Source organism: Ascaphus truei, chromosome 14, assembly GCF_040206685.1.
Source record: "Ascaphus truei isolate aAscTru1 chromosome 14, aAscTru1.hap1, whole genome shotgun sequence".
In the NCBI taxonomy this organism is placed as follows: domain Eukaryota; kingdom Metazoa; phylum Chordata; class Amphibia; order Anura; family Ascaphidae; genus Ascaphus; species Ascaphus truei.
Genome location: NC_134496.1, coordinates 48,138,985 through 48,164,611, shown reverse-complemented (window position 1 = coordinate 48,164,611; position 25,627 = coordinate 48,138,985). Strand labels below are relative to the sequence as shown.

Sequence of the window (25,627 nt, the reverse complement as noted above, 5' to 3'; positions counted from 1 at the left end):
CGTGTATACCGGTATTACCTCTCTGGGCATGTACGTGTATACCGGTATTACCTCTCTGGGCGTGTACGTGTACACCGGCATTGCCTCTCGTGTATGTGTATACCGGTATTACCTCTCTGGGCGTGTATGTGTATACCGGTATTACCTCACTGCTGTTTTCTGTTGCTGTATGTGTATACCGGTATTACCTCTCTGGGCGTGTACGTATATACCGGTATTACCTCTCTGGACCTGCATGTGTATACCGGTATTACCTCTCTGGGCGTGTATGTGTATACCAGTATTACCTCTCTGGGCGTGTATGTGTATACCGGTGTTACCTCTCTGGGCGTGTATGTGTATACCGGTATTACCTCTCTGGGAGTGTACGTGTATACCGGTATTACCTCTCTGGGCGTGTACGTGTATACCGGTATTACCTCCCTGGGCGTGTACGTGTATACCGGTATTACCTCTCTGGGCGTGTATGTGTATACCGGTATTATCTCTCTGGACGTGTACGTGTACACCGGCATTACCTCTCGTGTATGTGTATACCGGTATTACCTCTCTGGGCGTGTACGTGTATACCGGTATTACCTCTCTGGGCGTGTATATGTATACCGGTATTATCTCTCTGGACGTGTACGTGTACACCGCCATTACCTCTCGTGTATGTGTATACCGGTATTACCTCTCTGGGCGTGTATGTGTATACCAGTATTACCTCTCTGGGCGTGTATGTGTATACCGGTGTTACCTCTCTGGGCGTGTATGTGTATACCGGTATTACCTCTCTGGGAGTGTACGTGTATACCGGTATTACCTCTCTGGGCGTGTACGTGTATACCGGTATTACCTCTCTGGGCGTGTACGTGTATACCGGTATTACCTCTCTGGGCGTGTATGTGTATACCGGTATTACCTCTCTGGGCGTGTACGTGTATACCGGTATTACCTCTCTGGACGTGCATGTGTATACCGGTATTACCTCTCTGGGCGTGTATGTGTATACCGGTATTACCTCTCTGGGCGTGTATGTGTATACCGGTATTACCTCTCTGGGCGTGTATGTGTATACCGGTATTACCTCTCTGGTGTGTGTATGTGTAAGTCAGTATTACCTTTCTGGACGTGTATGTCTATACCGGTATTACCTCTCTGGGCGTGTATGTGTATACCGGTATTACCTCTCTGGGCGTGTATGTGTATACCGGTATTACCTCTCTGGTGTGTGTATGTGTAAGTCAGTATTACCTCTCTGGACGTGTATGTCTATACCGGTATTACCTCTCTGGGCGTGTATGTGTATACCGGTATTACCTCTCTGGGCGTGTATGTGTATACCGGTATTACCTCTCTGGCCGTGTATGTGTATACCGGTATTACCTCTCTGGGCGTGTATGTGTATACCGGTATTACCTCTCTGGGCGTGTATGTGTATACCGGTATTACCTCTCTGGGCGTGTATGTGTATACCGGTATTACCTCTTTGTACATGTATGTGTATACCGGTATTACCTCTCTGGGCGTGTATGTGTATACCGGTATTACCTCTCTGGTGTGTGTATGTGTAAGTCAGTATTACCTCTCTGGACGTGTATGTATATACCGGTATTACCTCTCTGGGCGTGTATGTGTATACCGGTATTACCTCTCTGGGCGTGTATGTGTATACCGGTATTACCTCTCTGGGCGTGTATGTGTATACCGGTATTACCTCTCTGGGCGTGTACGTGTATACCGGTATTACCTCTCTGGGCGTGTATGTGTATACCGGTATTACCTCTCTGGGCGTGTATGTGTATACCGGTATTACCGCTCTGGATATAGTGACCTGACCAGCTTGGGAGGGCCGCGGGATTTCCCTCGAGCAGGGAGAGAGCAGGGCTGCTGCTTGGGGGCTGGGCAGCTTCCTCCATCCTGATTGGCTGCTGCTGGGTAATACTGTACAACGCCACAGCGTCAAATGGCATCACGTCGCCCCGTTACCATGGCAACACGACGCCGTGCGATGTCATGTTGATGACGTCGCTGCGGTCCAGAAAGAGAAGGAGAGCAGCCGCAGGGAGGCGACCGCTACAGCTAAGTGCCTACGGGTGGCGTATTTTCAAAATGGCCGCTGCACCAGCAATATTTCGCGAATTAGGGTCCGATTTAAAGTTAGGCACCACAGGGTTATCAGCTGGGCTAAAAAAATATGATAATGAGGTCTTAGATTAGCGCTGCTGGCTATGCGTATTTGTACCGCCTTTCACAATCATAACGTGATAAGCCAGGGTATTCAGCAGCCAGATAAGGTGATAAGTGAAGCATCACAAATGAGCTGGATATTTATGCCAGGGGTGCCCAACTCCAGTCAAACACGGAGCCTCTGATTGAGCCACCTGTGCTGAAGCAGGGACTGATTGAGCCACCCGAGCTGAAGCTGGGATATCCTGAGAACCTGACCTGTTGGGGGGGGGGGGGGGGGGGAGCTTGAGGACTGGAGTTGAGAATCCCTGATTTATGGCACAGAGGTGTTGCTGTTTTCTGTATACACTGTAGCACTAATGCCTCCACATAGGGATGAAGCTATGCGAGGGCCACACTGTAGCACTAATGCCTCCACAGAGGGATGAAGCTATGCGAGGGCCACACTGTAGCACTAATGCCTCCACAGAGGGATGAAGCTATGCGAGGGCCACACTGTAGCACTAATGCCTCCACAGAGGGATGAAGCTATGCGAGGGCCACACTGTAGCACTAATGCCTCCACAGAGGGATGAAGCTATGCGAGGGCCACACTGTAGCACTAATGCCTCCACAGAGGGATGAAGCTATGCGAGGGCCACACTGTAGCACTAACGCCTCCACAGAGGGATGAAGCTATGCGAGGGCCACACTGTAGCACTAATGCCTCCACAGAGGGATGAAGCTATGCGAGGGCCACACTGTAGCACTAATGTCTCCACAGAGGGATGAAGCTATGCGAGGGCCACACTGTAGCACTAATGCCTCCACAGAGGGATGAAGCTATGCGAGGGCCACACTGTAGCACTAATGTCTCCACAGAGGGATGAAGCTATGCGAGGGCCACACTGTAGCACTAATGCCTCCACAGAGGGATGAAGCTATGCGAGGGCAGTCTACAGCTCCCAGAACATGTGGACAGTGAGCTAACTGTAATAGCCCGTTCATCCTGTGGGGATTTGATTCGTTCTATTTTTTTTAAATTTATTCTACAGAGCAATGCCCTCAAATAACCCTGTAGCATAAAAACGCAGTGCTGCCAGAAGTTTGGCCATAGGAGGGGTAGCTGTTGTATTTTAGGCCCTTTGTGCTTAAGGCTGCAGCCGCTCCGGCACATAGCGACCACTCCTTGGAGCAATCGTGTGACCACTGCGTGGAGCGATCACGTGATTGTGACATCACCGATGAGGACAATGGAAGAGCCATTCTTGACAGATCGCGTTCAGCCCTTCGCAGAAGCGCAGAACGCGATCTTTCCTAGAAAATGGGCAGAAAGCCGCTGATGCTGTAGCTACTATGTCATGAATGACAATAGATTAATTTAAAATCTAATGTGTTATAGGCTGCGTCTATAGTAGCAGAGTCGCTACGTTCGCACGCTTGCGTGTGCACGCCCGTCAAGCACTCTTCCGTAGTTGGCTATTGCAGTTCGCCAATTGCCGGCACGCCTGCAGGCGATGTTGACGCGGCAGCTATTTGTGGATACGGGAAAAAATTGTCAGGCGGCTGCCGCGTGACATCAGCATCACGTGAGCTGGTGAGGGCGAACCAGCTTCGTGACGCTTCCGCCACGCCCCCACAATCTCCTGCAGCCAAGTTCACAGACCGCTGGGGCTGCAGGAGGGCGAGCTCGCGTCCGCGTAGGTAGTATAAGCTCTGCCATAGGCTGCAACATTATCAGCGTCCTGACGTCGCAGCCCAGATTGCAGGGAAGTCTCGGGAGACGTACCTCTGGGCAGCAAAGGAGCTCAGACAAACTGATTAGGGAAGAATTGCTGGCATATGGAGTTGTTTGTGGATAAGTAATTGGGAAAAGGTTTGGTAGATGGAAAATATTAGACGGCTGAAACTGATACACGCTGTGCTCTTGACGTTGTGTTGTTCCTGTTACAGAGATGCAACCATCAAACTTTGTGGGAACAGTTTTTTTCCCTTTCCTTTTGTTACCCACTTAATGAAGGTAATAAAAAACAGAGGGTTTATTTTTTTTCAGTTGTCTTGTTTTTAACCATTACACTTCTGTAGGGGTTTGCAGTTCTTAACCGTCCTCTGTCCCAGGGGGCTCAACTCCAGTCCTCAAGACCCCCCAACAGGTCAGGTTTTAAGGATATCCCAGCTTCAGCACAGATGGCTCTGTCATTTTGATTGCACTATCCTCTATCAGGGCCATAAATGAGTAAAACTTATGTCTGTCTGTCTGTCTGCCTGTCTACGGCTGGGATTATGGTTCCGATGTCGCTGTGTGCGCGCGCACGGCAAGCACTGTGCTGTATTTTGTAATGGGAGCTACCCCTCTGCCTGCGCACCTGCCGACAAAGGAGCGCGTTGAAGCGGCGGCGTTCTCGGCATACAAGAAAATCTCTATTTTCAGGCGGTTGCCGCGTGACATCAGAGCATGTGCTCTGGTTCAGCCAATGATGGTGAAAAAGCTTTGTGACGTATCCGCCAGGCCCCCGCCACGCGTCTATAATCTCCTGCCGCCAAGTTGACAAATCGCTTGGGCTGCAGGAGTGCGCGCAGTGGCGCGCTTGTTCGCATGCGGCCGCGCAGGGACCATCATCCCAGCCTTACTCTCTACCTGCCTGTTTTCCTTCCTGCCTGTCTGTCTGCCTGTCTTCCTGCCTGCCTGCCTCTGTCTGCCTGTCTTCCTTCCTGCCTGTCTGTCTGCCTGTCTTCCTGCCTGCCTGCCTCTGTCTGCCTGTCTTCCTTCCTGCCTGTCTGTCTACCTGTCTTCCTGCCTGTCTGTCGCCTGTCTTCCTGTCTGTCGCCTGTCTTCCTGTGTGTCTGCCTGCTTGTGTGCCTGCCTGCCTTCCTGCATGCCTGTCTGCCTGTCTGCCTGCCTGTCTGTCTGTCTGCTTGTGTGCCTGGCTGTCTATCTGCTTGTGTGCCTGGCTGCCTGTCTGTCTGTCTGCTTGTGTGCCAGGCTGCCTGTCTGTCTGTCTGCTTGTGTGCCTGTCTGTCTGTCTGCTTGTGTGCCAGGCTGCCTGTCTGTCTGTCTGCTTGTGTGCCTGGCTGTCTATCTGCTTGTGTGCCTGGCTGCCTGTCTGTCTGTCTGCTTGTGTGCCAGGCTGCCTGTCTGTCTGTCTGCTTGTGTGCCTGGCTGTCTATCTGCTTGTGTGCCAGGCTGCCTGCCATTTTTCTTTAGCGTTAGATAATAATTGACACTAAAATACACTTTGCATAAATAATGTCCTGGTTTTCTCTTTCACCTCATTGTAACTTGACATTGAGAAGTTAAATTGCCGACAAGAAGGAACTAGAAAAACACAAATATTTTCTGTCAGTGATTGGGTCTATGAAGGGGTTAATGGCATTGTGCAGAATGTATTCTGTGAGCTGCCTGAGGCTGTTTGTTGTTTCTTGCTCATTTGTTAATTTGTAGTATCCAATCTGTAGTCTGTGGTCTCATGTGGACCTCTGCTGGACAAGATGGGTAATGTCATGACTACAAATACATTGCACATACAGTATGCTGTTCTTATGTTAAAGCTGCAATTCATGAGTTTTATGTATTAGTATTTTCTTAACATAGGGTCTCTGGAGCTAAACCTCAATTATTTCAGCTCCGGGGACCCACCTGCTTCCCGAGATACTCACTGGCATCTCTCTCTCCCCCACCCCTCTATATCTCTCCCCTACCCCCTCTCTCACTCTTAGGTGGGAGGACGATTGATGGGCGGTCAGGTGGGTGGGAGGGTGATGGTTGGGGAGAGTGATTAATTGGGCGGGGGGAGGGTGATTGATTGATTTGGCGGGTGGGAGGGTGATTGATTGATTTGGCGGGTGGGAGGGTGATTGTTTGGGCGGGTGGGAGGGTGATTGATGGGGTCATGGGGCGGGTTATGGATGGAGAAATCGGCGAGAGGGTGATTGATGGGGTGGGAGGGTGATTGATGAGGCGGGAGGGTGATTGATGAGGCTGGAGGGTGATTGATGAAGCGGATAGGTGATTGATGGAGCGGGCAATTTATGGGGTGGGTGATTGGGCGATCGGGCAGGTGAGCGTTGGGGCAATTCAGCAATGGGGTATCACGGCGATTGAATAAATAGGCGGGCGATTGAGTGGGAGATTGATGAAGCGGCTGGGTGATTGAGGCAGGAGGGCAATTGATGAAATGGGCGGGTGATTGATGGGGCAGAAGGGTGATATGTCCACACGGCTACTGAACTGACCACGATATTACTGTGAGGACCATTATTCCTTTTACCTGGTCTGTAAACATCTGCAAAGCTTACAAAGTACTATGCCCGTTTCATTCTGTGATCTCTGTGGGGGGGTTTCTCTTAACCTACAGAAATTCCCTGTTCCCCCCTCGAACTTTATGGAATGGTCAAATAGCCGTGAAAAGTTTAAATGGACTTTTAAACTGAAAATTCGGAGCGAAATTGTAATAATTATGATTAACCTTTACATTGCCCCAAGGGTGTACCTAGTCTGGCGCGTCAGAGGTTCTTATGGTGGCGCTGGCACGTCAGAGGTTCTTATGGTGGCGCTGGCACGTCAGAGGTTCTTATGGTGGCGCTGGCACGTCAGAGGTTCTTATAACGGCGCTGGCACGTCACAGGTTCTTATAACGGCGCTGGCATGTCAGAGGTTCTTATGGTGGCGCTGGCACGTCAGAGGTTCTTATGGCGGCGCTGGCACGTCAGAGGTTCTTATAACGGTGCTGGCACGTCAGAGGTTCTTATGGCGGCGCTGGCACGTCAGAGGTTCTTATGGCGGCGCTGGCACGTCAGAGGTTCTTATGGCGGTGCTGGCACGTCAGAGGTTCTTATGGCGGCGCTGGCACGTCAGAGGTTCTTATAACGGCGCTGGCACGTCAGAGGTTTTTATAATGGCGCTGGCGCGTCAGAGGTTCTTATGGCGGCGCTGGCACGTCAGAGGTTCTTATGATGGCGCTGGCGCGTCAGAGGTTCTTATAACGGCGCTGGCACGTCAGAGGTTCTTATAACGGCGCTGGCGTGTCAGAGGTTCTTATAACGGCGCTGGCACGTCAGAGGTTCTTATGATGGCGCTGGCACGTCAGAGGTTCTTATGGTGGCGCTGGCACGTCAGAGGTTTTTATGATGGCGCTGGCGCGTCAGAGGTTCTTATAACGGCGCTGGCACGTCAGAGGTTCTTATAACGGCGCTGGCACATCAGAGGTTCTTATGACGGTGCTGGCACGTCAGAGGTTCTTATGGCGGCGCTGGCACGTCAGAGGTTCTTATAACGGCGCTGGCACGTCAGAGGTTCTTATAACGGCGCTGGCACGTCAGAGGTTCTTATAACGGCGCTGGCACGTCAGAGGTTCTTATAACGGCGCTGGCACGTCAGAGGTTCTTATGACGGCGCTGGCACGTCAGAGGTTCTTATGGCGGCGCTGGCACGTCAGAGGTTCTTATGGCGGCGCTGGCACGTCAGAGGTTCTTATGATGGCGCTGGCGCGTCAGAGGTTCTTATAACGGCGCTGACACGTCAGAGGTTCTTATGGTGGCGCTGGCACGTCAGAGGTTCTTATGGTGGCGCTGGCACGTCAGAGGTTCTTATAACGGCGCTGGCACGTCAGAGGTTCTTATGACGGCGCTGGCACGTCAGAGGTTCTTATGATGGCGCTGGCACGTCAGAGGTTCTTATGGCGGCGCTGGCACGTCAGAGGTTCTTATGATGGCGCTGGCGCGTCAGAGGTTCTTATAACGGCGCTGACACGTCAGAGGTTCTTATGGTGGCGCTGGCACGTCAGAGGTTCTTATGGTGGCGCTGGCACGTCAGAGGTTCTTATAACGGCGCTGGCACGTCAGAGGTTCTTATGACGGCGCTGGCACGTCAGAGGTTCTTATGATGGCGCTGGCACGTCAGAGGTTCTTATGGTGGCGCTGGCACGTCAGAGGTTCTTATGACGGCGCTGGCACGTCAGAGGTTCTTATAACGGCGCTGGCACGTCAGAGGTTCTTATGGTGGCGCTGGCACGTCAGAGGTTCTTATAACGGCGCTGGCGCGTCAGAGGATCTTATAGCGGCGCTGGCATGTCAGAGGTTCTTATAACGGCGCTGGCACGTCAGAGGTTCTTATAACGGCGCTGGCGCGTCAGAGGTTGTTATGGCGGCCCTGGCATGTCAGAGGTTCTTATAACGGCGCTGGCGCGTCAGAGGTTCTTATAACGGCGCTGGCACGTCAGAGGTTCTTAGGGCGGCGCTGGCACGTCAGAGGTTCTTATTACGGCGCTGGCACATCAGAGGTTCTTATGGTGGCGCTGGCGCGTCAGAGGTTCTTATGGTGGCGCTGGTGCGTCAGAGGTTCTTATAACGGCGCTGGCACGTCAGAGGTTCTTATGACGGCGCTGGCGCGTCAGAGGTTCTTATGGCGGCGCTGGCACGTCAGAGGTTCTTATGACGGCGCTGGCGCGTCAGAGGTTCTTATGGCGGCGCTGGCACGTCAGAGGTTCTTATGACGGCGCTGGCACGTCAGAGGTTCTTATGGTGGCGCTGGCGCGTCAGAGGTTCTTATGGTGGCGCTGGCGCGTCAGAGGTTCTTATAACGGCGCTGGCACGTCAGAGGTTCTTATGACGGCGCTGGCACGTCAGAGGTTCTTATGGCGGCGCTGGCGCGTCAGAGGTTCTTATGACGGCGCTGGCACGTCAGAGGTTCTTATGGTGGCGCTGGCACGTCAGAGGTTCTTATGATGGCGCTGGCATGTCAGAGGTTCTTATGATGGCGCTGGCATGTCAGAGGTTCTTATGGTGGCGCTGGCACGTCAGAGGTTCTTATAACGGCGCTGGCACATCAGAGGTTCTTATAACGGCGCTGGCACGTCAGAGGTTCTTATAACGGCGCTGGCACGTCAGAGGTTCTTATAACGGCGCTGGCACGTCAGAGGTTCTTATAACGGCGCTGGCGCGTCAGAGGTTCTTATGGTGGTGCTGGCGCGTCAGAGGTTCTTATAACGGCGCTGGCACGTCAGAGGTTCTTATAACGGCGCTGGCGCGTCAGAGGTTCTTATAACGGCGCTGGCGCGTCAGAGGTTCTTATAACGGTGCTGGCACGTCAGAGGTTCTTATGACGGCGCTGGCACGTCAGAGGTTCTTATGGCGGCGCTGGCGCGTCAGAGGTTCTTATGACGGCGCTGGCACGTCAGAGGTTCTTATGGTGGCGCTGGCACGTCAGAGGTTCTTATGATGGCGCTGGCACGTCAGAGGTTCTTATAACGGCGCTGGCACATCAGAGGTTCTTATAACGGCGCTGGCACGTCAGAGGTTCTTATAACGGCGCTGGCACGTCAGAGGTTCTTATAACGGCGCTGGCACGTCAGAGGTTCTTATAACGGCGCTGGCGCGTCAGAGGTTCTTATGGTGCCGCTGGCGCGTCAGAGGTTCTTATAACGGCGCTGGCACGTCAGAGGTTCTTATAACGGCGCTGGCGCGTCAGAGGTTCTTATAACGGCGCTGGCGCGTCAGAGGTTCTTATAATGGTGCTGGCACGTCAGAGGTTCTTATAACGGCGCTGGCACGTCAGAGGTTCTTATGGCGGCGCTGGCATGTCAGAGGTTCTTATGACGGCGCTGGCATTTCAGAGGTTCTTATGATGGCGCTGGCATGTCAGAGGTTCTTATGGCGGCGCTGGCACGTCAGAGGTTCTTATGATGGCGCTGGCACGTCAGAGGTTCTTATGACGGCGCTGGCATGTCAGAGGTTCTTATGATGGCGCTGGCATGTCAGAGGTTCTTATGATGGCGCTGGCACGTCAGAGGTTCTTATGACGGCGCTGGCATGTCAGAGGTTCTTATGATGGCGCTGGCATGTCAGAGGTTCTTATGACGGCGCTGGCATGTCAGAGGTTCTTATGATGGCGCTGGCACGTCAGAGGTTCTTATGGCGGCGCTGGCACGTCAGAGGTTCTTATGACGGCGCTGGCATGTCAGAGGTTCTTATGATGGCGCTGGCGCGTCAGAGGTTCTTATGGCGGCGCTGGCACGTCAGAGGTTCTTATGATGGCGCTGGCATGTCAGAGGTTCTTATTGCGGCGCTGGCGCGTCAGAGGTTCTTATGGCGGCGCTGGCATGTCAGAGGTTCTTATGACGGCGCTGGCATTTCAGAGGTTCTTATGATGGCGCTGGCATGTCAGAGGTTCTTATGGCGGCGCTGGCACGTCAGAGGTTCTTATGATGGCGCTGGCACGTCAGAGGTTCTTATGATGGCGCTGGCACGTCAGAGGTTCTTATGATGGCGCTGGTGCGTCAGATGTTCTTATGACGGCGCTGGCACGTCAGAGGTTCTTATGATGATGCTGGCACGTCAGAGGTTCTTATGGCGGCGCTGGCATGTCAGAGGTTCTTATGACGGCGCTGGCACGTCAGAGGTTCTTATGATGATGCTGGCACGTCAGAGGTTCTTATGATGATGCTGGCACGTCAGAGGTTCTTATTACGGCGCTGGCACGTCAGAGGTTCTTATGATGATGCTGGCACGTCAGAGGTTCTTATGGCGGCGCTGGCATGTCAGAGGTTCTTATGACGGCGCTGGCGCGTCAGATGTTCTTATAATGGCGCTGGCACATCAGAGGTTCTTATGGTGGCGCTGGCACGTCAGAGGTTCTTATGACGGCGCTGGCACGTCAGAGGTTCTTATGGCGGCCCAGGCACGTCAGAGGTTCTTATGGCGGCGCTGGCACGTCAGAGGTTCTTATGACGGCGCTGGCACGTCAGAGGTTCTTATGACGGCGCTGGCACGTCAGAGGTTCTTATGACGGCGCTGGCACGTCAGAGGTTCTTATGGCGGCCCAGGCACGTCAGAGGTTCTTATGGCGGCGCTGGCACGTCAGAGGTTCTTATGGCGGCGCTGGCACGTCAGAGGTTCTTATGACGGCGCTGGCACGTCAGAGGTTCTTATGACGGCGCTGGCATGTCAGAGGTTCTTATGACGGCGCTGGCATGTCAGAGGTTCTTATGGCGGCCCAGGCACGTCAGAGGTTCTTATGGCGGCCCAGGCACGTCAGAGGTTCTTATGGCGGCGCTGGCACGTCAGAGGTTCTTATGGCGGCGCTGGCACGTCAGAGGTTCTTATGACGGCGCTGGCATGTCAGAGGTTCTTATGGCGGCCCAGGCACGTCAGAGGTTCTTATGGCGGCGCTGGCACGTCAGAGGTTCTTATGGCGGCGCTGGCACGTCAGAGGTTCTTATGGCGGCGCTGGCGCATCAGAGGTTCTTATGGCGGCGCTGGCACGTCAGAGGTTCTTATAACGGCGCTGGCACGTCAGAGGTTCTTATGGTGGCGCTGGCACGTCAGAGGTTCTTATGGCGGCGCTGGCACGTCAGAGGTTCTTATGGCGGCGCTGGCGCATCAGAGGTTCTTATGGCGGCGCTGGCACGTCAGAGGTTCTTATAACGGCGCTGGCATGTCAGAGGTTCTTATGATGGCGCTGGCATGTCAGAGGTTCTTATGATGGCGCTGGCGCGTCAGAGGTTCTTATAACGGCGCTGGCACGTCAGAGGTTCTTATAACGGCGCTGGCACGTCAGAGGTTCTTATGACGGCGCTGGCACGTCAGAGGTTCTTATGGTGGCGCTGGCGCGTCAGAGGTTCTTATGGTGGCGCTGGCACGTCAGAGGTTCTTATGGCGGCGCTGGCATGTCAGAGGTTCTTATGGCGGCGCTGGCATGTCAGAGGTTCTTATGATGGCGCTGGCATGTCAGAGGTTCTTATGGCGGCGCTGGCATGTCAGAGGTTCTTATGATGGCGCTGGCATGTCAGAGGTTCTTATGATGGCGCTGGCGCGTCAGAGGTTCTTATAACGGCGCTGGCACGTCAGAGGTTCTTATAACGGCGCTGGCACGTCAGAGGTTCTTATGACGGCGCTGGCACGTCAGAGGTTCTTATGGTGGCGCTGGCGCGTCAGAGGTTCTTATGGTGGCGCTGGCGCGTCAGAGGTTCTTATGGGGGCGCTGGCGCGTCAGAGGTTCTTATGACGGCGCTGGCGCGTCAGAGGTTCTTATGACGGCGCTGGCACGTCAGAGGTTCTTATAACGGCGCTGGCACGTCAGAGGTTCTTATAACGGCGCTGGCACGTCAGAGGTTCTTATGACGGCGCTGGCGCGTCAGAGGTTCTTATAACGGCGCTGGCGCGTCAGAGGTTCTTATAACGGCGCTGGCACGTCAGAGGTTCTTATGGCGGCGCTGGCACGTCAGAGGTTCTTATGGCGGCGCTGGCACGTCAGAGGTTCTTATTGCGGCGCTGGCACGTCAGAGGTTCTTATGATGGCGCTGGCACGTCAGAGGTTCTTATGATGGCGCTGGCACGTCAGAGGTTCTTATGATGGCGCTGGCACGTCAGAGGTTCTTATGATGGCGCTGGTGCGTCAGATGTTCTTATGACGGCGCTGGCACGTCAGAGGTTCTTATTACGGCGCTGGCACGTCAGAGGTTCTTATGACGGCGCTGGCGCGTCAGAGGTTCTTATTATGATGCTGGCACGTCAGAGGTTCTTATGGCGGCGCTGGCATGTCAGAGGTTCTTATGACGGCGCTGGCGCGTCAGATGTTCTTATAATGGCGCTGGCACATCAGAGGTTCTTATGGTGGCGCTGGCACGTCAGAGGTTCTTATGGCGGCGCTGGCACGTCAGAGGTTCTTATGACGGCGCTGGCACGTCAGAGGTTCTTATGACGGCGCTGGCACGTCAGAGGTTCTTATGACGGCGCTGGCATGTCAGAGGTTCTTATGACGGCGCTGGCACGTCAGAGGTTCTTATAACGGCGCTGGCACGTCAGAGGTTCTTATGGCGGCGCTGGCACGTCAGAGGTTCTTATGGCGGTGCTGGCACGTCAGAGGTTCTTATGGCGGCCCAGGCACGTCAGAGGTTCTTATGGCGGCGCTGGCGCGTCAGAGGTTCTTATGGTGGCGCTGGCACGTCAGAGGTTCTTATGGCGGCGCTGGCACGTCAGAGGTTCTTATGGCGGCGCTGGCGCGTCAGAGGTTCTTATGGCGGCGCTGGCCCGTCAGAGGTTCTTATAACGGCGCTGGCACGTCAGAGGTTCTTATGGCGGCGCTGGCATGTCAGAGGTTCTTATGATGGCGCTGGCATGTCAGAGGTTCTTATGATGGCGCTGGCGTGTCAGAGGTTCTTATAACGGCGCTGGCACGTCAGAGGTTCTTATGACGGCGCTGGCACGTCAGAGGTTCTTATGACGGCGCTGGCACGTCAGAGGTTCTTATGGTGGCGCTGGCGCGTCAGAGGTTCTTATGGTGGCGCTGGCGCGTCAGAGGTTCTTATGGGGGCGCTGGCGCGTCAGAGGTTCTTATGACGGCGCTGGCACGTCAGAGGTTCTTATGGCGGCGCTGGTGCGTCAGAGGTTCTTATGACGGCGCTGGCACGTCAGAGGTTCTTATAACGGCGCTGGCACGTCAGAGGTTCTTATGGTGGTGCTGGCGCGTTAGAGGTTCTTATGGTGGCGCTGGCGCGTCAGAGGTTCTTATCACGGCGCTGGCGCGTCAGAGGTTCTTATAACGGCGCTGGCGCGTCAGAGGTTCTTATAACGGCGCTGGCACGTCAGAGGTTCTTATGGTGGCGCTGGCACGTCAGAGGTTCTTATGATGGCGCTGGCATGTCAGAGGTTCTTATGGCGGCGCTGGCACGTCAGAGGTTCTTATGGCGGCGCTGGCACGTCAGAGGTTCTTATTGCGGCGCTGGCACGTCAGAGGTTCTTATGATGGCGCTGGCACGTCAGAGGTTCTTATGATGGTGCTGGTGCGTCAGATGTTCTTATGACGGCGCTGGCACGTCAGAGGTTCTTATGGTGGCGCTGGCACGTCAGAGGTTCTTATGGTGGCGCTGGCACGTCAGAGGTTCTTATTACGGCGCTGGCGCGTCAGAGGTTCTTATGATGATGCTGGCACGTCAGAGGTTCTTATGACGGCGCTGGCGCGTCAGATGTTCTTATAATGGCGCTGGCACATCAGAGGTTCTTATGGTGGCGCTGGCACGTCAGAGGTTCTTATGGCGGCCCAGGCACGTCAGAGGTTCTTATGGCGGCGCTGGCACGTCAGAGGTTCTTATGACGGCGCTGGCACGTCAGAGGTTCTTATGACGGCGCTGGCGCGTCAGAGGTTCTTATGACGGCGCTGGCACGTCAGAGGTTCTTATGGCGGCGCTGGCACGTCAGAGGTTCTTATGACGGCGCTGGCACGTCAGAGGTTCTTATGGCGGCCCAGGCACGTCAGAGGTTCTTATGGCGGCGCTGGCGCGTCAGAGGTTCTTATGGTGGCGCTGGCACGTCAGAGGTTCTTATGGCGGCGCTGGCACGTCAGAGGTTCTTATGGCGGCGCTGGCACGTCAGAGGTTCTTATAACGGCGCTGGCACGTCAGAGGTTCTTATCATGGCGCTGGCGCATCAGAGGTTCTTATGACGGCGCTGGCGCGTCAGAGGTTCTTATAACAGCGCTGGCACGTCAGAGGTTCTAATGATGGCGCTGGCACGTCAGAGGTTCTTGTGGCGGCGCTTGCACATCAGAGGTTCTTATGACGGCGCTGGCACGTCAGAGGTTCTTATAACGGCGCTGGCACGTCAGAGGTTCTTATGGTGGCGCTGGCACGTCAGAGGTTCTTATAACGGCGCTGGCACATCAGAGGTTCTTATGGCGGCGCTGGCACGTCAGAGGTTCTTATGACGGCGCTGGCGCGTCAGAGGTTCTTATAACGGCGCTGGCACGTCAGAGGTTCTTATAACGGCGCTGGCACGTCAGATGTTCTTATGGTGGCGCTGGCACGTCAGAGGTTCTTATAACGACGCTGGCACATCAGAGGTTCTTATGGCGGCGCTGGCACGTCAGAGGTTCTTATGGCAGCGCTGGCACGTCAGAGGTTCTTATGATGGCGCTGGCACGTCAGAGGTTCTTATGATGGCGCTGGCATGTCAGAGGTTCTTATGGTGGCCCAGGCACGTCAGAGGTTCTTATGGTGGCGCTGGCACGTCAGAGGTTCTTATGGCGGCGCTGGCACGTCAGAGGTTCTTATGGTGGCGCTGGCACGTCAGAGGTTCTTATGACGACGCTGGCACGTCAGAGGTTCTTATGACGGCGCTGGCGCGTCAGAGGTACTTATATCGGCGCTGGAACGTCAGAGGTTCTTATGGTGGTGCTGGCGCGTCAGAGGTTCTTGCCTGTTTTGTAGGCATGATTGGGCTAACCTCTCTGGCGGAGTGGCCAGCCCGACTGAAACAGTTCCCTTCCACGGTCAGTTCCGGCCAGTCGCAGTCCTGTGATTGAGTGCGTCCCGGCGCGCTAAAACGAAATGATTGTCCAATTAGTGGGCCGGTTTTGTGTAAAAAAAAAAAAAAATTAAATAACTGCCCATCGCTTTACTTTTCACACCCTAAATTTGCAAATCTAGTAAGAAATGATAAACATAATAAATGGCAGATATTTGATGTCCGAGCGCATTCACACTCCAGGTTTTACAATATGTTTTTTAGTCGGCCTGCACCATTATCTTTATAAGAAAGTACTGGCAACTGCAAAATTCGGGAACCGTGAGTAATAGTTGGATTTTTTTTGTGTGCAACGTACTGCATTTAATTCAGTGACTTCCAGTAAATACGTAAAAAGCACGTCACAGGTTTAAAGCTGAAATCCCATGAGGGGATGTGCGCAGACACATGACTTTTTCGCGGTGTTGGCGCAGAGATGTGTCTGTAACAGTTTAAAGACAGTTCAGGCTGTCTGGAATAACCAGCCAATGCCAAATTTGTTCATACACTTATAGCCACTCAGCCAAAAAATGAATTTGTTCTCAATGTTTGTTCCTTTGTTAAAGCTCCAATACTACATTCCCCCCTTATATTTATATGTAAAATCCATTCTTACCTCAGCTGGTAATTGTTTGGTGCTCCTGTTATAAATCTGTAAAAATCCAGTTTGTGTGACTAACGAAATGGCCGCCTTCTAACTCTGTGCTGCAGTCTGTGAAATGCTGCAGCTGATATGTAACATTATATTACTAAGTGTAACACATTATTGTTACAGCTTTCAAAGCAATAGACAGTCTGCTGTTTGGAACACAGCAATAGATCTGTTTGGGATACTTTGCTGCCAAAGGGCAAAGCTTAAAAAGGAGTGTGAGAGATGGTTTCAAAAGAGAAAGTGGAGATGACTTTCTAAGTGGTTGCTATAGAAACAAAAGGAGGATCAGTAGATTTAAAAAAATCATAAAAAATCGCATTAGGAGTTTACAAATGCAGACAGTATTATCTTCAACATCTACAAGCCACTGGGTCCTACCATTGACAGGTATGGTCTCAAGTATCACCAAAATGTAGATCAGGGGTGCGCAAACTGGGGGAGTGCGTGGGCTTTTGTTGGGGGGGCATGGCGGTTGCAGCGACCCTGCACTCTTCCCCGAGTTAAATGCCTGCGGTCCGTGCGAGGCCTCTGCAACCTCAACTTACCGGGGTTCTGTAGTCTTCTAGACGCGTCACCATGGCAACGGGGTGTGAAATGACGCTGCCGGGTCATGTGACGTACACATCGCCATAGTAACGCACGTCAAATGATGCGGCGTGGGCTTGGGCGCGAGGGCTTGGGCTTTCACACAAAGGGGCGCAGCTCCAAAACTTTGCGCACCCCTGATGGAGATGACAACCAGCTGCATGTGACTGTTACTCCAGGTGCGCCCTCTCACTTAGATATCATTGAAGCTTGCATGGCAGATATAAGAACATGGATGGATGACAGTTGGTTAAAACTAAACATGGACAAGACAGAGACTATCAGAGATGATCAGAACCCAATGTATAAACTGAAGGACAGAGAAACATCCAAATCCAAGACCACTCTACATCACCCTCCAAGACAGGGCATAGTCCTGGCATCACGTTTTGACACCAATACAATGGAAGAGCGCGTCGAACAGACTGTCAAGTCCTGCCTCTACCATCTCCGCTCCGTCAAGAGACTAGAGACTTTACTTGGGAATGGAGACTTGTGGAAGGTCACCCACACCCTGCTCACCTCCAAACGTGACTATGGCAAGCCTGGTTTGCTAAACAGCCGGATCAATCGTTGCCAGAATACCACAGCTAGAGCCATCAGAAAACTGGGCCGATATGGTTACATTAGGGGAACCCTGATATAGCGTCACTGACTCCCAATCAACCAGTCAATCGAGTGCAAAGTCCTCTCTACAATCTATAAGGCCATGCATGACCTAGTACAGTACCACCATGCGTCTCGTAATGCATCACTATATCAGCAATCAAACTGCTCAGATTAACCATCAACATACTGTTGGTGCTCCTCCATTCAAATTCACCAGAATTGGTTAAAGTGCTCATCAAAGGGCCCCGGCTCTGGAACATATACTCCCTATTGACATTAGGAAAGCTCTCACCTTCCGGGCTTTCAAGAAATCACCTAAGACTCACCTCTTCTTTAAAACATTTGGGTACACGCCTCAATTGCTCTCCATATGGATTAGTGGTGTGAAACCCTTGGGTAATCAGCATGATAAAACAATAACATTCATTGATTGATTGAAAAGAGTAGGATGAAATCGATCAGCTTTTTACATTTGCATTGAATGCTTCTCTTTACCTAAAAGGTGTGGGGTCGTATTTACTAAGTGGATCTCTGCCTGGTTCCCGGATGATACCTTACACTCCATTCAGTTGCATGGACCATAACGTACAGCACCTTATGAAATTGCATTGCTTAGTAATTATAGTCGGCAAAACAAAACCTGAAGAACGTAGAAATATACTTAACTCCTAAGTTAGATTTATATCTGTAGAAATGTATAACTGATTCCAAATCTAACGTTCTAAGAATATTTATTTGGAGAAATGTAGGTCAACGTGGTAGCTACATCAGCCCCAGATAATCCTTTGTTCTTATTTTGTTACAGAGTATGAATCGGAGACAAAGAAGACTCCTGATATCCTTTCAGGGATTGAGAAACTAATGGTACGTTTTCTGACTGACCTTGTCTAATCACAAGAATACCTTTTTTTGTTGTTGCTTTAGCATTGTATAGCTTTTTTTTCCTATGCAGTATGTAGCAGAGGGGATTAATGTGCCGTGGCATGTCTCCAATACAGGAACGAAAGTCGATTGTTCTTGTTTCCCAACCACACAAATCACCCTTTGTCTTTCTATCACAGGTAGAACGCATTGCCAGGTAGCGTTTTTGCAGCTGTATTTGCCTTGGAGAAAGCTAGATTCCTGCGCTGGCAGAATTACTCAAACCAGTTGCGTGGATGTGTCATATATTTGAAGGGTATTTGTAACCGGTTACCAGATTTTTCAAGCTCATGAGAGATAAAATCGCTAGATTTAAAGACGATTACTTACCTGTGACTTACTTTACTTACCGTAGGCAGCAACCAGCCTTGCACTGAGGGCAAAACAGCTGTCTGTGAGTAGAGTTACTGGCTCTGCACTTCGTTAACCCCGGCTGTGCTGAAAAGCGGTGTAATACGGAAGGCATGAGATCATAGGGGTCCATGTTAACATGGATGAGAAGTAAAGAGTGACGCACTGTGCTCATTTGCATGCCATTACCCAGAATCCCTGGCTGCAGTTGAAACAATGTTTGCTAAGCGATAATAGGGAAAGACAGGGTTGCAGACCAGTCTTGAGACGTGCAAATGCACCACAGGTGATATTTGTCGTTACTTACCTGTGACTGAAATACAGAGCATGAAAATGGAAAGTTGCAGATTCATGCTGTTTCATCATCCCATAACCTGATTTTTGATAGTAGACTTCTCACCTAGCTAAGCTTGGGCCTGGAACACCACTTAAGTGGTAGAATGTTGTAGACATGCATCTCATATGAAAGAATACAGTGTGCATCTGAATAAACCACTAATACTATAAATTACTAGTGTAAGTATAAAAACACCCTTGTATTAACCCTAATAGAGTGAATACTACGTGGAAACATAGACAATACGTATCATTGGGCGGTTGCAGCTGTATCAAGCGAGGTGGCTCAGCACTCCGATAGCACTAGACAATGAAGACAAAAAAGAAAAGCGCAAACCGCAATAGTGAAGTAAATCAAAATAGATTTAGTATATAAAAGGCGAGTATTCTGCGTACATTTAAAAAATAGATCATAGGCATTTAGTGTAAAGTTTACACAACAGGTTACCACACGGTCGAACTGCGGCAGATGGAGCAGGCCCTCTGGTGATTTGGGGCTGGAATCGTGACGTCAGCTCCGCGACCCGTGCGGGGGGCGCACTGTGAGTGTCGTCTTCATCTTGGGCCGGATCTCCTCGATGGAAGCTTCCTCTCAGGGGCGGCAGCGTCACGGACCCGCGGTGCAGTGCAGCGTCGCCGCTCGTTGGTTAGGGGCCGAGTGATGACGGAGGTCCCTTGCGCATGCGTGGTGCGCAGAAGTAGTCTCAATGGTAGAGGGCTCAGATAAAGCCTTACAGTGGCACTTGGGCTAACGGCAAAGTCCCGATTAGAGTACTGGTGTCCAAATCGAAAGTTCAGTGCACAGAAATGAAGCACAGGGAATATCCCCTGATGAAGTGGCGTTTACAGCAACGAAACGCGTAGGATTATTGTTTTAAAGTTACCAGTGCTTATCTAGCCTTTATGCCACTTGTGCTTCATTTCTGTGCACTGAACTTTCGATTTGGACACCAGTACTCTAATCGGGACTTTGCCGTTAGCCCAAGTGCCACTGTGAGGCTTTCTCTGAGCCCTCTACCATTGAGACTACTTCTGCGCACCACGCATGCGCAAGGGACCTCCGTCATCACTCGGCCCCTAACCAACGAGCGGCGATGCTGCACTGCACCCTGGGTCCGTGACGCTGCCACCCCTGAGAGGGAGCTTCCATCGAGGAGATCCGGCCCAAGAGGAAGACGACACTCACAGTGCGCCCCCTGCAAGGGTCGCGGAGCTGATGTCACGATTCCAGCCCCAAATCACCAGAGGGCCTGTTCCATCTGCCGCAGTTCGATCGTGTGGTAACCTGTTGTGTAAACTTTACACTAAATGCCTATGATCTATTTTTTAAATGTACGCAGAATACTCACCTTTTATATACTAAATCTATTTTGATTTTCTTCACTATTGCGGTTTGCGCTGTTGTTTTCATGTATCTCAAATAAACGGTAAGACAGTCACAGTCGGTATTACCTCACATATTCAGGACATTTTCACGTGTGTTTGGTTTTTGGATTTTTAAATAATTGTGGAAAAACAGCTTCAAATAAACGGGATATTTAAAAAAATAAATACATTTTTTTTTTAACTTTTTCCCAAATGGTTGCCGGTTCTTACATGAAAAAATTCAACATTATGCCCAGTTTCTTTAAAAAAAAAAAAAATGAAATAATAATAATTAGAGGATGAGCCTTTTTTTCGGGTCTTGGCTGTAATTTTGCTCACATTCGAAAAACATTTCTCTGAAGTTCCTTTTTAGCCTGAACTTTAAAGGTTTTACACACCTCACGTTACCACAGTGAGGATAGACGCAAGCCTTTTTTCTTTCTTTCCTCTCTTGTATTCCTGTCAAGGCTTGTGATAACTGAGGTAACGACAATTAAAATGCCTGACGTGTACTCAGAACAAAACACCAGGCACAGGCCCAAATCCTTAATTAAGGATATTAAGTAGAAAAGGAACATTGCCCATGAGAATGTAAAATGACAATCATCTATCGCCGATGCATGTTTTCATTACGACTTTGGACATGTTTCAATGTCAATGTGGCACATATATTTCCTCAAGAGTCTTATCTTCAGGAAGTAGAATTCACATCTCTAATATCCTCTTAATTATTCCCATCTCTATGTACTTGCTATTTGCTAATAAACTCTGCGCTTTCTGTTTCCTAGTAAATGCTTATGGCAAATTTCAGTTTTAACCCCATCACTGCAACACTGGCCTCTCTGGATGTCCTCTCTGGCATGGAAGGTGTTAATGGGCAAGGTTGTTTCAGAATTCCAAATAATACTGTGTCGGTATATCTCATGTTTATAGTAAAATGATTAGTATATCAAAAGCAGCCATGCAAGGCCAAGAAAACAAACAACCCAAATAATAATGAAAACATCTAAAAGGAAGAAAGGGTTACCAGGGGTGCATCACGCCAATGACGCACCCTAGCACTGCCAAATGCAGCACAATTTCAGTGGCAGGCAAAGGCACACATCTGCTGTCTGCGCAACGCGCACACTAACTGGACTTAACCACAACGTCATGCAAAGTGACCTACCTTTGTTATAACCTCAAGCCTGTTCTCTACTGTGGCCTCATGTTAATGTTACTCTCCCTATCCACTACAAACCACATTATCCCTCCAGCCCCACAACCAATAACATCATACAGCCTGGACTACTCAAAATTATCTACTGAAAGTTGGTGCAGAGCTCTGAAAACCAGCACACCAACCACCACTCGTTCTAATGGCAAACACCGCAAACTTACAGCCTGCAAACAACGACTCAAATCGCTATTTAGACTGTTACACTCGTTAGCAGGGGATATTAAACTGAACACAGGCCCTCCCTTATCAACACTGTTCCATACTCCTGAGAATGCCGCTTTTAAATTCCAAAAGGGCTATCTGTCACCCACATAAATATCTGTAGCTTGTTGGCCAAACTGGATGAAATAAGGGCATGGTGCCTTCTGCTTAAACCAAAAGCCATCATTCTCACAGAAACATGCTAACTCCAAAAAAACCCTATGCAACTCTCAACATTCAGGGATACTCCATTTCTAGGAAAGAAAGTTCAAAGAGAGGAGGAGGGGTGTTACTTTCTATTGAAGACTCCTTGCAATGTACGCTGCTACCTTAAATTGTCCCCCAAGCCCACCCTCTTTTTAAATCCTAGTTGGCTAAATTTGCCCCCCTGTCTCTAAGCACATTCGTTTTGCTGGCATCTACTGCCGCCCCTCTACAGCCCCACTACAAACCCTGACTGATATCACTAGATTAATTGGCTCAATTTCCTCTCTGAATGGGAAGTGTGAGCTGTTCGTTCTTTTAGGTTATTTCAAACTCAGTTGGTTTGACCCTAAAAACAACAAAATCCAGACATAACTCAAGTCACTAAACCTAACCCAACTAATTTCCCAACCCACACGGACAAACCTAAAATCTCAAAACCATTCCTTGCCAGACTGGATTCTATCCTCTAGTCCCAACAGAATTCAATCCTCTGATATCCTACCTGACATTGTCAGTGGCCATGCAATAGTGTACTGTGTAAGCAAAATCAGACCACCCGAAAGTTGTACTCACTAGAACATTTAGAAACTTGAACCCACAACAGTTTCTAGCTGATCTTACCAACTGCCCTTGGTACAGAATCGACTTGATATCTGACCCCAATTCTGTGCTTCATTATTTCCAGAGTTCTTAAAACTCGGTGACACCCATGCTACACTACACAGAATAAAGGTGCAGGGGGGTCCATCTTCCATGGGTTATAACCGAACCTTATTGCACTTTACAAGTTTAGGGATGGCTTGTGGAAAAGATACAAAGTAACTGGCACTACCAAGGATCTTAATGACTACAGATACCTGCGGAATACTTGCACAAGGCAAACAAGCCCAATAGTACTCTGAGAATACTTATCCAAATACATCAAATCCAGCAAACCTCTGGAAGGTCAGCAACAATATACTCCAGGCTTCTAGACATCAACAACCATCTAATATCAAAACGGATGATACTACTTTGACAAATCCCACTGACATTGCAAACACATTCAATTAATATTTTGTGGGGTGTGCTACTTCCCTACTATCAATGCGCAACCCGAACTACAAACATGAAGTTCAATCTGGGAGAACCTCTACAGCCTCACCCTCCCAACAGTGCTCACAGTTTTCAATTTGTCCCAGTGTCTGAAGAGGGGATTACACAAGTGCTCCTCAAATTAAAACTAAGAAGCCAATGTTGACCTGACCTAGTGCAATCAAAGTTTCTACGACGTGGTGCCCCAGCCATTGCGATACTGCTTGCTTCCCTAATCAACTCTATTTTGTCTACTGGACATATCCATAAGACCTGGAAAACTGCCAGAGTTGTCCCAATCTTCAAAAGTGGGGACAAAACACTGTCTCAAACTACAGGCCTATATCTCTTCTCCCATTACTATCTAAGGTCATGGGAAAATGTGTTCACTCACAATTAAGCGATTACTATACCAAGACAAATTTCCCTAGCCAATTCCAAGCTGGCTTTCACCCAAAACACTCCACGGTAACTACTCTCCTAAAAGTTTGCAATTAGATCCAGTGTGGAATGGAACTCAGACAACTCACTGGTGCAATATTCCTAGATTCTGCAATAGCTTTTGATACTGTTGATCATGTTATCTTGTTAAACAAGCTCCAGTGCTCTGAAATAAGGGAACACGCTTTAAACTGGTTTCACTCCTACCTATCAGGTTGATACTAACATCTCAGGCTCTAACGCCATCCCCTTGAATGTCACTTGCGGTGTCCCGCAAGGCTCTGTTCTGGGGCCCCTACTCTTTTCAGTCTTCAGTGAGCTACCTACAGCTTGTAAGGGAGCTTCAATTCACATGTATGCGGAGGACACATTCCTATATGCACACAGCCCAAGCCTCTCCGACCTTAAACACATACTTCAATCTGAGTTTTTGAGACTTGAAAATTGGATTTCCAAAAACAAACTGTTTTTAAACACTAACAAGACTGTAACAATGGTATTTGGGACCAAGGCTAAATTTCTAAAGCTACTAATGATGGAGCTTCAGATCAGAACCAACTCTAATACCATCCGAGCCCCTGTTAATAGTTTTAAATACTTGGGCATAGGGGTTGACTCCCTTTTAACATTTGGGTTGCACATTGATACCTTGACATCCAAAACCTATGCTGAACTAGGTGTACTTTATAGGAACAAATCCTCTCTAAGCCCACTTGTCAGAAAGCGCATCGCACAGCAGATGCTAATGCCAATTATAGACTATGGGAACATAGTATATGGTACAGCACCACAAACCCACCTTAGCAAACTAGACACCCTCTACAACTTAATATACCACTTTTTCCTACAATGTAACTACAACACTCATCACTACGAAATGCTCAAAGAACTAGATTGGCCATCACTTGATTGTATACGCAAAATTCATTTTTCCTGTCTTACCTACAAATACTTTCTGGGCAAGCTACCCACCTATCTGAACAAGCTCCTCACCCCTACCACACGCAGCACTTATCACCTGAGATCTGACTCCAAAAGACTGTTCATGGTCCCAAGGTTCAACAAAGAGAATCCATCTGCTCCTCTTACCCTGCACCCCAAAACTGGAACAATCTACCTGAGATTCTCAAAGCCGCCACCGGTACAAATTCTTTCAAAATTAAACCTGTCTTACATTTTAATCTTGTCTGTAACTGCTACATACGCCTATAATATATATTATCTTTAACTGTGCATGTAATATCTGTAAATATAATGTGTAACCTCTGTTCTTTTAATGTAACCATGTACTGTATTGTCATTATAACTCTGTGCCCAGCACATACTTGAAAACGAGAGGTTAATGAGAGGTTAAATAAAATAAATAAATGACAGCATACCAAGAAGTCCAGAGCACATATATCATTAGAAAAAATGCAAGTAGACTTAATGTTACACGGTCACCCACATTTTGGTTGACCCTGATGAAGATCCTTTTGGACCGAAACGTCGAGGATCATGTTAAAAACAGCCTTTTTTCCTAATGAAGAGGGCTTTGGACATTCTGGTATGTTGAAATGTTTACCAGTAAGGCTTCGTCCATGCTGCCTGCTCGCGAGCGCGAGACGGAGCGCCGTGACGCGTGCTTGCAGCAGGGGCGATTCCTGGACTGTAGCTGGGCATGATTTGGAGCGTTGAGGGGGCGTGGTCGTGACATCACAGAGCTGGCTCGCCCTCATTGGGCGAACCGCTCACGTGACCTGGCCATCCCATGGCAAAGACAGTACATGCGTTTGTGTCCAATCTGGAAAAGATTGGGACCTGTATGTACTATGCCAGGGGTCTCCAAACTCAGTCCTCAAGAGCCGCCAACAGACCGGCATTTATGGATATCCCTGTTTCAGCACAGGTGGCTCAATCAGTGGCTCAGTCTTTGACTGAGCCACCTGTGCTGAAGCAGGGATATCCATAAAAACCGGCCTGTTGGCGGCTCTTGAGGACTGAGTTTGGAGACCCCTGGACTATGCAGTCTTCTGCCATCAAAACACCTTACTGCCCATCATCTTGAATATCTGCGGTGTGTTTTCCAGGAGACTGCTTGGTACATCTGGCCAGCGTCGCAGAGAACCTGCCTTCTGCAAGTAAACAATACGTCACCGGATTAAATATTTCAGTACGCTGCTGTTTACTTGCACCCTTTGTTTTTTTCCTTTTCCAGAAGGTAGTGTTTACTGCTCTCCTTATTAAGGATGTTTTCTATT

The 25,627-nt window shown here is 50.0% G+C and overlaps 1 protein-coding gene across 2 annotated transcripts in view; it reads left to right on the top strand.

Moving 5' to 3' along the window:
- The window catches only part of FNDC3B (fibronectin type III domain containing 3B), a 226,689-nt gene that overhangs the window by 135,432 nt on the left and 65,630 nt on the right, over window positions 1-25,627 (top strand). For both annotated transcript variants that reach the window (XM_075570783.1, XM_075570784.1), the window contains one exon: window positions 18,078-18,136. In XM_075570783.1, the coding sequence (XP_075426898.1) occupies window positions 18,078-18,136 (59 nt within the window). The remainder of the gene's footprint in view (window positions 1-18,077; window positions 18,137-25,627) is intronic.